Source organism: Leptosomus discolor, chromosome 11, assembly GCF_034619465.1.
Source record: "Leptosomus discolor isolate bLepDis1 chromosome 11, bLepDis1.hap2, whole genome shotgun sequence".
Taxonomy (NCBI): Eukaryota; Metazoa; Chordata; class Aves; order Leptosomiformes; family Leptosomidae; genus Leptosomus; species Leptosomus discolor.
Genome location: NC_141401.1, coordinates 22,835,127 through 22,848,225, shown reverse-complemented (window position 1 = coordinate 22,848,225; position 13,099 = coordinate 22,835,127). Strand labels below are relative to the sequence as shown.

At 40.8% G+C, this 13,099-nt stretch overlaps 1 protein-coding gene across 5 annotated transcripts in view; it reads right to left on the bottom strand.

Annotated features, from left to right (window-relative positions):
• Positions 1–3,056: 3,056 nt before the first annotated feature.
• Positions 3,057–13,099, bottom strand: part of RNF111 (ring finger protein 111) — a 57,626-nt gene continuing 47,583 nt past the window's right edge. For 2 of the 5 annotated variants that reach the window (XM_086471448.1, XM_086471449.1), the window contains exons 11-14: positions 6,493–6,585; positions 5,466–5,561; positions 4,457–4,584; positions 3,057–3,901 (exon numbers count right to left, since the gene is read on the bottom strand). In XM_086471448.1, coding sequence (XP_086327574.1) covers positions 3,784–3,901; positions 4,457–4,584; positions 5,466–5,561; positions 6,493–6,585 — 435 coding nt within the window. In that variant the 3' untranslated portion in view covers positions 3,057–3,783. The remainder of the gene's footprint in view (positions 3,902–4,456; positions 4,585–5,465; positions 5,562–6,492; positions 6,586–13,099) is intronic. The other 3 variants (XM_086471450.1, XM_086471451.1, XM_086471452.1) reach the window with 2 other exon arrangements.

Below are 13,099 nucleotides of genomic sequence, written 5' to 3'. Positions count from 1 at the left end.
CGGTGGGGTCGGGGCCGCTCGCCTCCCCTCACGGAACACCTCCCCGGCTCGAGCGAAAGCACCGCCTGCCGCCTCGCGCCGCTGCGGCTCCCCTTAAACCCGCTCCCGCTCTCCCATTGGGCAGCTTCGTACGATGCACGCGCGCCATTGGTCCACCTCCTCAGGCCCCTCCCAAACAGGAAACGGTTGAACAACTTCCGGCACGCCAGGCACCGGGGGGGGGGGGGGGCGGCGCATGCGCTCGAGGGCAAGGTGGCGGCCGCGCAGAGCAGCCGCGGGGCCTCTCGCGCAGCCGCGCTGCCGTCCCGGGGAGCGCTCGGCGGCGGGAGGCCGGGCCGGGCCGGGCCGGGCCGGGCCGCCACCGCCGCGGAGCTCCCGGCTGCCGCGAGGCTGGTGCCGTGCAGGCGGGGTCCGGGCCGAGGCAGCAGCAGCAGCTTCTCCCCGCGGGGCGAACCCCGGCAACGCCGGCTCCGAGCGGCCTCTTTCGGCCGAGCAGCCCGATGCTCTGCCCTGCGGGGAACGAGGCTGGACAGAGGCGCGTTACTGCTTTTATTTTAAATTTCCCAGGGGACTCGAGGCAGGCAGGTCAGCCAGTCACAGTCAGGGTAACGACTGTGTTCAGAAACTTCCCCTCTGCAGCCTCAACTAACAGAAAAGTCCCTAATTCAACTACTCTCTCCCCAAATTTGTATGTTTACCCACATTCGTGCAAGTTACTATTCTTACACCCTTCGTAAGGGCAGTATTCCCACATTCCCACGTTCCAGATGGTTCTGTTTATCAACATGTTTAACTGGCTGAGTGTGGGATCAGTCACTGAGAATTTTTTCTTAGGCAGTACCTGTATGAACACATGTATGCAAAAGCATTACAAAGGCAAAACAAGGCAAAAGGGGAAAAAACCAAACTTGCATAAGAAAGATTTTGAATGATGCCAGTCTAACATTTTATTTATTGCATACAAAAAGATTTCTTTTGACAATGGAATTTTATATGAAAAGTAATTTGATGCATACTGTCGAGAATCTTATCTTCAAAGTCAAAGATGCTGCAGAAAACTTAAGGCAATGCATCTAAGCATATAAAGCACAGTAAGTGGTGGAAATTTTCAAAATCAAAAGCCCATTCTTTTTCCTTCCCTTAAATGATGGTCAACTCTCTGGAACAGAAGTAGGCTGCAGGTTTATTAGCCCCTGCAACAGCACGTGAGCTCAGAACGCTCTGATTCCTGGCAAACACCTGTGTTCAACATCACATTACAATGTTATGCGTACATTTAAAAGCAAGACAATGTCAGCAGCAGTTATAAAACAAGTCAATTCATGGACCACTAAAATACCTCTAGTACCAGGCACCCAAATACGGCGCATAAAAGATTTCCTAACAAAAAAAAAAACAAAAACAAAAATAAAAAACCCCAAAAACCCCACCCCAGACCTGTGCTTCTTTGCCCTGTAAGGAAGCCAAAACGGATTCTGTCACATACCCAGGGTCCCATTCAGTTCAGAGGCCCCAGGTTTTTTGTCCCATGTCTCTCAAGTACCTTCCTTGGAAACTTTTAAAAGTGAGGGTCAGACTTAAAGCATCAGGGGTCAACTAACTTCTCTCCTGTTCAACAGTCACTGAAGAACAGAAAGTGTCTGTTCAGTCCCTCCAGTTCCTTCTATTCCTTTTTATCAGTACAGCTTCAGAACTGCACACTCACTTTCCATGTCCTACAGCCAGAGTATCCAAGAAGCTCCAGCACAAACCCCTGTCAGGTTTTGGAGCAGTCAAACCCTGTGTTGCCTCTCTCCCCTATCCCCCATTGTACAAGCACAAAGTGGTTTTGAGTTCAGTTTCAGCAATGCAGTTAAGCTTGACAAGGTCCATTTACCGTACATGCTGGAGTAACATTCCTCTCCCTTGAAAGCCTCGGTGCCAGAGGTGTTACGTTTGCTGCCAGCGACAGACACTGTGCTGGCAAATGCTACTCCTGACAGACTAAAAAAAATACAAAAGGGAAGCAGCTTTGACCAGACAAAACCAGGCACCCAATTAGATAAGCTGATAGTTATAAATGGATCGCCTTTTTTAGTGTAAACGTAACAGTTCATCTTCTAGTTTATTGTAAACCATTGTACACTGAATCTGGTTACGAAAGACAAAGACAAGAGAAACTGAAGGTATTTATTATTCAATCCACTTACAAAGCAGGTGGCTTAATGCAAGCTTATTGACACGTTCATATATGATCCCCGAGGAGCATCTTTTCCAAAGCGACAGTAACACTGTCTCAATGTTTCTGCACACTTGCATTTTGCAATGTTTAGCACATTTAAATAAACTATAACCTATATGTGAAAATGTTGATGAGCAACTCGAATCCTGATGTGGATTAAAACCTCCTCCAAAGGCGAAATGTTAGTACATTATAACTTAACTCTATATACTATATTATGCAGCAAATCTTAACTATAGAAAATATTTCAGTGACGGACTGTTGGTAATTTATAAAGAGGGAATCTATAATCAAGGCAAAAACTAGGTAACCACAGAATTTGTGTCTCAGTTTCTACAGAAATTTACAGGCTTTCAATTTACTAATGAAAAATAAAACAAGAGACAAGTGGATTTAGCTAACTAATTATTATTTAAAACTGATAAAAATCCCAAGACAAGCCTGGAACCCTTAGAAGTTCTATGAATGCATGTATATCTGCCACAAAAAAAAAAAAAAAACACAAAAAAAAACCACACCAAAAACCCTGCAGCTCTAAGTCCTTATTGAACAGTTTTATTTAAAAAAACCCAAAACAAACAGCAACAAAAAAACCCCCAAAACCAAAAAAAAACCCCCCTCGATGTGTGCAGATACTTCAACTTAAATTAGCAGAAGACCAAATGGATTCTAAGCTCTTCTTCAATTTCCCTAGTAATTCTTTCCATCTGCAAGTATCTACAATCCAGCTAACCGAAATCAACATTTAGTGTTCACTAGGGCTGTTTCACAGCAGCAAATATTTAAGTTAGGGATTCAAATTTCTAGACATAGGAAGAAAATGATAAATACAATCTGAACAGCAGTCTAAATGTTTAATATTGACATTCAAATATATCTGCATTGTGCTGAAATTTTAAAAACAAACACAAAAATCCGATTGGACGAAACCTCTGTGATGAGTATGCTCTATGTATCAGTAAACTGAATATAGTTCATATTCTGTTCCCAGTATTAAGGATGTTATTTGACTCAGAACTGATATTGTAAATATACAGCAGCCATTTGTTCCTAATTCAGGAATGTCTCAATACATAATATTATCCTTTTCTAGATGATCTTTATACATTTAAACTAAAATATATGATCGATTAAATTAAGGAATCCGAGGTTAGTAATGAGTGAAATCATACTTTCAAAGCTCGATACTATGTAAAACAAACCGAAAAAAAAAAAAAGAAACCTCACAATTCTACTTACTAAAGCAGCTAATCTTGCCTGCAAGTTTGGGGTCACAAAGCCCATAATATGTGCAAACAAATGCAATACAAGGAACCATGCAAAAATACAGTAATGAATTAAAAGAAAAAAAAAATGCAAAACCTAAAAAAAAAGTTTTATAAATACACCGAAACTCAACTGTCTTCTACACAAACTGTAGGTCTAGCATTAGTTGTACCATATAGCAGAGCCAGCACTCTAGGATCAATGCTTCCAAATCTGCCCAGGTAAGTCATGCCATCTTTGGTTGACTGCAGTACCGGGAAGGACGAGAGGGAGGACAAGAGTTCTGGAAAGCAGGGTCAACTTTCGCTAGGCAGCTGGGCCTCAATGTCCACTCGGCAAATGGGGCACTTCTTGTTAGTGATCAGCCACTGATCCACGCAGACCTGGTGGAAAAGGTGCATACACGGCAGGCGCCTGTCAGCGGAACAGAGACACAGAAGGGTTAATTCAGCATTGCCACGGCAACATGCCCACTGGAGAACCGGTGCGTTTGGCTGGCCAGGCCAGGCGTCTATTCTTTTTGCCTGTGCGTGTTTTTCTGGCCTTCCCAGTTCAGCCTGCGTTTGGGCTGGTTCCAACGGATAGGGACAATGAAGTCAAGCATCAGCTAGCTTCTCCTGTGCTACACTGACTTCAACCGGTGATAGCTTAAGAAGCATTACTCCAGAAAAACCTAAAATTGACTGACAGTCCTGATTAATTCAGGGTATCAGCTTGGGCTCATGTTATAAGACAGGCAATCAACTTATGGAAGACCATAAGAAAATAACCTACATCCTACCCAAAGACAATACACACTGAATAATGTGTTTTCATTAGCAGCTAGTTTTATTTACTGTTTCAGTGACAGATAGTCTTCAATGGTAACTGTTAACTCGGGGAGTACTGCAGAGCGGTGTACTGTATTCGAGTGGGGTCTCAAAGCCGGAATATTAACGTTATATTCTGATATTCAGTGGTGCTGTTTACCTGACATCTTCGCCTTCCTCCAATATAGACAAACAGATGGTACACTTTTCCTCTGTGTCTTCTTCTGTTCCTTCATCCCCATCTTGTTTGCAGTGCAGTTTCCTCTGTGAGAACCAATCAGTTGTTACCTTATTAGTAGAGATGACATTATTGGCAAACTGAGTAAAATCTGTTTTTAAAACATATTCAACACATACTTCTTTGAAAACATTGCATAATATTTATTCAAATGTATTTGAACCAAAATGAATCAAGAACTAGCACTTGGAGCAAAATTACAGGACATTTCAGATTTATTTAACTACTGTTAACTACAATAGTCTACTGGACCGTGAACATATTAATTTCATATTGTTGCAACCAGCCCTTTTACTTGTTATCTATATATAAATATAATCATTTCATTCATGAAGAGGCAAACAAACAAAAAAATTCCTTTCAAACCTAGTATCTTAAGTGACTATTTATCAAGTCTGAAAAAACACTATGTAAACGTGGATGGGATTCTATATTATGGTGTAAAAACTCCAACTGAGACACACTTAAGTTGCCAAAATTCTGTACCAGATTCAAAACTTCCTAGAGTCCCAGTCTTCCTCATGTGATCGAAGTAAAGGTTAAAATGATACATACCAAGCAGGTAAGCATCGTGAAAAATTTACTGCAAAAATAAAATCTTCCTTGATTTGATGAGTTATTGCTGAAGTCTGCTGACAGTTCAGCTATTCCCAACAGTTACTGCATTGCTCATAAGGCTATTCCTAACTGCCTGACAAGTTACTAAATCATATCACACCACTTCTGTTTATTACAGCAGCTCTTTATCTAGGGACCAAAGTGTTTATTTTCTCTGTGAAAGAAGTGGCTTTGCTTACAGTCCTTCAAACTGCAAGATACAGAAAACATGCAGTCAGTGAAGCGAACATGTCTGCAGATCTGAAGTAAACGTAAATGCTATGACAGTTTCAAAGAAATAGTACAGACAGGCCACAATTCGAGAAAACCTCACCTTTTTGTATTTATGTGGATATGTGCATCTTTCTATAGTTCCCTGTGTTGCTCCACGATTAACGTTGCCTAATCGTTCCTCCAAGTGAATCAGCTCCTAAAAATTACCAAGGAATAAGCAGTATAAGAACTGTTACTTCAACTACCTTGAGTAAATATCAAATTTATTCTAACCCGTTTGCAGAATGACAAACTCTCGATTCCCAACTTATTCAGATACAGGCAAAGCAAAAGAAGAGTGTGTTGTGTGGGGAAAAGCAATGGGTATCTGTAGAGAAACCCACACAACAACACCTGATATTTTATATTATAGGGAAACACTGGTTTAGCACTAAGAGTTAGAAATTGTTTGTCAGCTAGGAATGGTTACCAGTATGTTCATATGTACTTGTGTGTCTAACGAGGAAAATTCAATTTAAATGCACTACAGAAATATTTGCTTTCTACAGTCGTTAAGGCTTAGAAGAAAAAGAAAAGTTGCTTAAATTGAAATACAATGACTGATTTATTTTTCTCCAGCAATGAGTTTATTAGAACCATGAGATGTCACTGAAGATGTTTTCAGTGGACTCTGTCATTAACTCTCTGCATCTGATACCTTCCATTTTCTCTCTCTTTTTTTTTTTTCCTTCCCTCCCTCAGCTTCAATCCCTGCACTACATAACAAACAGGCCACCACTGTTAAAGTTGCCAAGTTTCACCCTCACCAGGAGGATCCCGGCACGGCTATTCAGAGACACCACTACCTTGTACCAGCAGATCATGTGAATACCACATCCTACTAACTGGGGTGGTTGGCAGAGCCAGCTGTACTGTCAGTTAGTAACCAGCTACGCCTACATTGTCCAGGGCACCTTTTACTGAGTGCCTTGTCAATATGCTTTCATCCCAGCTCATGACAGGGAGGGCATTCTATAAATAGAAGCTGTTTTCTTTATGATACTTTCACATCTGTATATAAAACTAGCTCTACCATACACCCTCCCCATATTCCCTCATGACACATTTTGTTTTATTCTATTACAAACCTCAAAATTGCCCCTGAAAGGGCCTCTGAATGATGTTCCATCCAATCCTGATGAAATGTAACGGATGTGAGGGTAGCCCGCCATGTCTGGTACCTATTCAAACAGCAGATGTTAAGTTAAACCGCTTCAGAACAGTTTCAGTATTTTACTGTTCACTTTGTAAAAGTTAAGACCCTTTTGCTTTTCTTGAATCACTTATTTATACTCCTCATCTTGAGCATACAATTCCAGCTGATGGCATAACACAACACCACTTTCAGCTCTCTAAACATAACCAGAAGCAAAACAGAAGTGAGACTAGATCCTCTATTAGAATCTCTCCACATCTGCATTACGTATTGCTTGGTCTCACTTTCCAAGTCTAAAATCTTAACCTACTTTGTATAAACCGCCATAAATATCTACCTATTTTTGTAAACAACACACCTAAAAGCTACACGTGAAGTTATTACAAAACGGACTTGCTATAGATTCTCAAATATAAGTTTTTGGTACCACAGAAGAAACAAGGCTAATACTCAGTCTGGAAAAAACAGCCAATACCCTTATCTTACCCAAAACAACTGAACATCTTCAGACACTTCAAATTCAGAGGCAGATAAAAAAAAACCCCAACACTCACAACTTGCATCTAAAGTCACAGGCAACTCTACATACACTCCATATTCAAGCATCCACTGACTTCTTTGCATACTAAGAGGTACAAGCAGTGAACAAAAAAATACCAGTGCCCAGTGATATACCCTACGGGTGCTTCGCACACCAGCCCTTGTCATACAGGGAAGCAGACAGGTAGTTAATATACCAAGGACCAACTGCACAGCAGGGCTTCTGTGTTCCGTTTTTACCCTCCCAAGATGAGCAAATAATGGTATTGACTTTTTGTCAGAAACATACGAGCAGCAACTGTTAATGAACTGGGGGGGGGGGAATCAAACCCAAGCCCCCAACACAGTCAGCAGATTCAGGTTACTTTATCCGGCAGAGCGCACTAACACAAGGACTGTAAGCAGCAGTTCATCTGGAAATAACACCAAGTACTTCGGTACTATCTTCCTGCGTGTGCCATCGCTGGCAACGTCTCTGCTGATGTATATGACAGCTCAAAATTCATCTAATGAGGCCGTCACAAGTCAGACATCCCAGGTATTACTCATGGAGTCAGGTATTCATGTGTGGCTTTTCTTGTTTCCAGCAGACACTTCTCAGCTTAACATCTATCACGGTGTAAAACCGAATTAATGCATTGTGAGAAAGCACACGCCTAGACCAAGTTACCCACGCAACCTCACAGACCAGTAAGCTACCTTTCTGTATTTTTCAAATCCAGTCTGGTAACTAAAAGCTGACAGGGATAGAAAAGATTTCTCTGCCCTAATTAAATTTTTTTCAGAAAAGAAAAACAGTATCTGATTATTTTAAAGCAGTTTACATAGTGCTTGTTAAGTGATGGGACACGTAGTGCCAATATAAGCCACAAATACCTCCCCAATATTAGTACCAGATTTTTACAAACCAGAGTAATAGAAACTGAAGATTTAACTTTCAGAGTATTTCCAGAATCCTAATACAGGGGGTGCCTCTCTCGTCAGAAGCCTAGATATTCTGTTGGTCTGGTACTAATCAGAGCTGGGGATGGGAAACAAGCAAGACAGGATGCCTGCTGCAAACTCCAGCAGTGTGTCAGTTTAGATCCAAGTGGTTACACGAGATGCAGAGTGTGTTTACAGAGATTATATACTAATACATGAATTCAGCATGACTGCAAATACAGAATTTTGTATCGTAGGGTATGTATATCCATCTGCATAGCTGAACATTTCCTGTAAATAACATCTGTTGGTGTCACAGGCCTTCCTGTTTGACAATATAAACTGTGACTGGAACAAAGGAATTTGGGAGAGTTTTTTTATATAAAAATATGGTAATTCATAAAAACTACACTGTAAGAAATCTATCTCAGATAACCATTCTCCATTTGAGTGTGTAATTCTACTTTGTCTTCCAGTCACAGAAAACGCATTTAAAGAATTAGGTCACTCATCCACACCCTGAACGTACTTGTTGTCCCAGGTTTCTACTAGGCATAGACACGTTTGGCATCATTTAGAAGTTCCCATTGCCTATTCTTACATTGTGAGCTGACTGCCCCAACTCAGAGGAAAGGAAACTCCGGACAAAACCTAACCCAAGTGTCAGAAGTTACTTTCCCCGCTTGTTTTTTTGATTCACCAGGACTTGAAACCAGTCTGTTGGAAAACATCGTGCGGATCCTGCATCATTACAGGAGCTGTAAAGTCACAGGGACACTGCTGTAACGCAATAATTACAGTTCCCATTGCCCCGCAGGTCAGTTTTCCAACTGCCGCGACATGCACCCAGACAGGTCTCCCATTTGAAACAAATTCTGCTACTGGAGATATCTAAGAAACCTACTAAATTTAATTTTGAACACTACAAAACCCACAAAGAATTCCTCAGACATCAGACCACAAACAAACTACTGGACTTAGACAAGAGAAATACTGGGTGGGACAATACCTTTCCACGCTAATAAATGGGTCTTCATATTATTCTGATGGGGAAAGGCATAACTTCTCTGCAAAACTATCTGAACTAGGTACAGGCTCGCTTATAAAACATTGCAAGAGTGCAGCTCACATTTCTGGCCAAATAAAACACTGTATTTTGAAAAAACAGCTCTGTAAGAAAAAAAAAAAAAGCTCTTTTACACCTGCAGAAGAAGCAGTCTGCTAACATAGCAAGATACTCGCTAATTACATTTGCGACTACAAGCTGGAGGAAAGATAGGCAAGAACGAACTATCAATAAGGCCCAACTGTCCTGTTTTGGCTGGGATAGTGTTAATTTTCTTCCTAGTAGCTGGTACAGTGCTGTGTTTTGGATTTAGTGTGGGAATAATGTTGATAACACACTGATGTTTTAGTTGTTGTTAAGTAGCACTTATCCTAAGGTAGGGACTTTTCAGTTTCCCATGCTCTGTTTAGAACAGTCTAACTAAAATCCCTTTGACAGTTACCATCAAGCTTCAAATGCAAAGAGAAGATTTCAGCTCTCTTGAAACAGCTCCACACAAAGATGGAAGTGTGTTTTCAGTAAGCTTTCATATTTAACGTAAGAAAAAAGGAAAAGCCTAAAGCTAATAAAGAAAGTAAAGAGTTAAAGGTAATGCCAGTCTGCACTAAGTGCTTGTATATGTTCTTTTGGATACAGTCACATTATACCATACTCTTTGAACCCATATACTCTGGACTTGCAAATTCCAGTACAAGTTTGCCAAGCACTTTTGTTTCCTGCAGAACAAGTATCAGCCGTTTCTGGTTTTGTGCTTTCCGTTCACACTTCTCACTACCACAAACATTTGCAGCAACTAAAAAATTCAAGGCTAAGTCTGAACAATTTACAACACACACATTCCGAAACAGCTAACCTGCAGGAAAGATTTTCTTCCTTGCTACCTTCCTTCAAACACCTTCCATCTCTCCAGGACCTTTTTGACTTTCAGTTGCCACAGTCAGTGAAGAGATTCTTCCCTTTATGGTAGTACTTATCTTGTCCACACCAACCTTTTATTCAATGGCTCCCCTTAAGTATGACCTTCACACATACTAAAACAAATCCCAACAATAAGCTTATCCAGCTAACTGCTTAGGTCCACATCAATACTCAAAAAGAAGTAAAGCTGATCAATTAATATCTTAATAAGACAAATTCAAACAAGAGAAGCTGCAGCTTTCAGAGAGACACTGTATGAAGGAACAAGTAATGTGCACTGCATAGCTAAAACCTAACTGTATCTGTGTCTGAGGGCAACATAAAATGAGCACTCTTCAATTGCCTATACTCTACAAAAAACCTGAAGAACAGTCATTCATGTTTATGTCAAGAAAAAGTAGCAGCTGCATTACAAAGTCCGTTTTCTTGTTTGAAAAATGCAGTTAAATTTGAAACAGCTAATGAAGGCTATTTAATACCTAAAGTTCACCTTGAACTACTATTGCTACGTTAAGATACAGCCTTAAGCCAAGTGTTCAGATACGTTACAGAAAGTTTGATAGCTTTTTTTTTGCACAGAACAGCTGCACCCCTTAGCGCTGTGATACCTGTATGATTACACTCTGAGGGATACTATTCTGACCAGCACACACGTGCCATAATGTACTTGGGACATATTTGCCTATACTGCCAATTCCCTCCCAATTTTTAAAACCAAGTGTAAAGATGGCCTTAACCACTCTGAGTCATTCAACAGTTAAAGGAACAAAACAGGAAGACTCTGGAATAAAAGAAAAAGGGGGGACAGCATATTAAAGCTGGATGCATAACACTTGAGAGAGGTTTTTAGATTATGATCCAGAGATCTTCCTCTGACTGGCAAGCTGCAGTCTAGGTTCACAGATAAATTCAGGAGTCTCCCCAAGGCTTGTATCTACCTCACAGAGATTTATTACACCATAGCTAGCACTTGGTCAAGTCCAGATAATTGGACTAGTAAGAACTATGGCCGGTAGTTCATTATGAAAAAGTCATGTTCCTTTCAACATCCACCTCAGCTTATTAAATCACAGAAATTCCCATTCTGTCCACCCAGATGTGATAACTGGTGCTGGGCACCGAGTCAAAAAACCTTTCAGCAACAGTGCCGAAAGAGCAGCCAAAGTCATTCAGAGTAAACAGGAATTGAAGTGGCATCTAACAACAAGCACTGGCATCAGAGAAGAACAGAGGGACAGATAAAGCCTGTCTCCTGTGTCCTTCTTGTTTGAGGTTTCATTAGTTACGCCAGACATTCATCTTCAGTTGATTCTTCTTCAAAATGTTGTTTAAATTCACAGGATGGGTATTTGTCCAGAATGGCATCCGTCGTAAACATAACTTTGGCAGAAGATCTTTCCCCAGCGCATACACGGCATTAATGCAGCAATGATGGGAACACAAACTACCCTAAGCCAGGGTCACCCTTAACAAAATAATTGTGTTAAATCAAGGAGGGAAGCAGCCTAATCCTTGTCTACCTAGATAAGAAGGAAGCTCTTTTTAACTGCTTTTCATCTAGGATTCCTCCTGAAGCAACATTTAAGTAGGTGAAAGTTTCTTCAACCACGCTAAGAGAAATGGAGATTTTGTTGTTCCCCCTCATTTGAGCTGTCAAAGCTGCTGAACACTAATTATCTCCCCCAATATATCTTTATCATTTTGTTTCCCTGAGGATTAAAACTGCAGTTTACATTCCAGCACTGACTAGATGGAGATTAGATTATCTGCATCCAAATAATATCTGGACTCGGTATGTCAGAGTACTAGTGTCATTAAAGACCAAATAATCCGTTGTGCCCTTTATGGACTGGCAGTAGTTTGAAGGGTATTTAGTAATCTAGAACAGAAGGACAAAAAACGCACACTGCCTTACTGGGCAGCATACTACTTCAGAAAGTGGATTCAACGCAAAGGAATTCTTTTAGTTGAGCTACTGCACAAGTTATTTCAAAAGACTCCCCTGCTCCCCCGCAAAGAATGGAGAACATCAACATTTGATGACATCTGCATCAACAATACAACTAGTGAGCCTTGTGAATTGCCACTTAGCACCCTCTGTGCTTACTGAAATAAGAAAGCACTCCTCAGAACATTGACCACAGAGGGACGCCAGTCACAGCTAAGCCTCTCTTCCCCTCCCCCTATTGCTGAAGTTACAACGAAAACACTCAGGTGACAGCTGAAATTAATTTGCTGCTGTTTAATAAAACCTAAAATGGCACTTCAATGTTCAGCTAAGTTTGTTAGAGAAAAACTTCACTATTTCCTCTACATTCAAAGTCAATTTTGCTGACAGATCTGCTGTACTCACACATACGTGCAAATGAAGAAAACTTTGGCTTTCACTATTGCCATAGAAGGGGTAGAATCATCAAAAGGCATTTGTAACGCTCTGAACTCATTGTATATATTACTTCTAGCATTGCTCTAACCCGCCTTTATGTTCTTCTAGTGCATGTAATCTGAATACATTTCAAATTAGTCAGAGACTCCGAACACAACTTCAGTCGTAACGCTCCGTTTGATCAGAGCAAGGTTCAAAACAGACCCCGAGCACTGGAGAAGCCCTGCTTACAGCAGTCCGTACACTGTAACACGTGCTGTCAGTGCAGTGTGGACAAAACCTCAAAATACATCACCCTCAATTCCGTTTCATCCAGAGATTCATGAATTACTGTTACAAGGACCAGATATCCCGACACAAAGACATGCACAAGTTTCTGTAAAGAACCCTATCTCATCCGACACTTTTAGCAATTAACAACAACAGTAACTGAGCAGAAGGGCAAGACACCCCTAAAGCATTTTATCACAATTCAGGAAATACTTCTGAAGATTGTCTATCACAGCTTTCTTCTATTCTACTGCTGAAAAAGAACATAAACAGCGGTGTCCCAACTACTTGCTTGTTTAACATTTTTGTTGTAGGAATATGCCTATGAGTGTTAAAATACAGTTAAAAGTTTTCATCACACTAATATAAGGATCAGCTGAACTCTGAAGTTTCTAGAAACTTCACAGCAACAGTAGAAATAAATCCCATAACTGA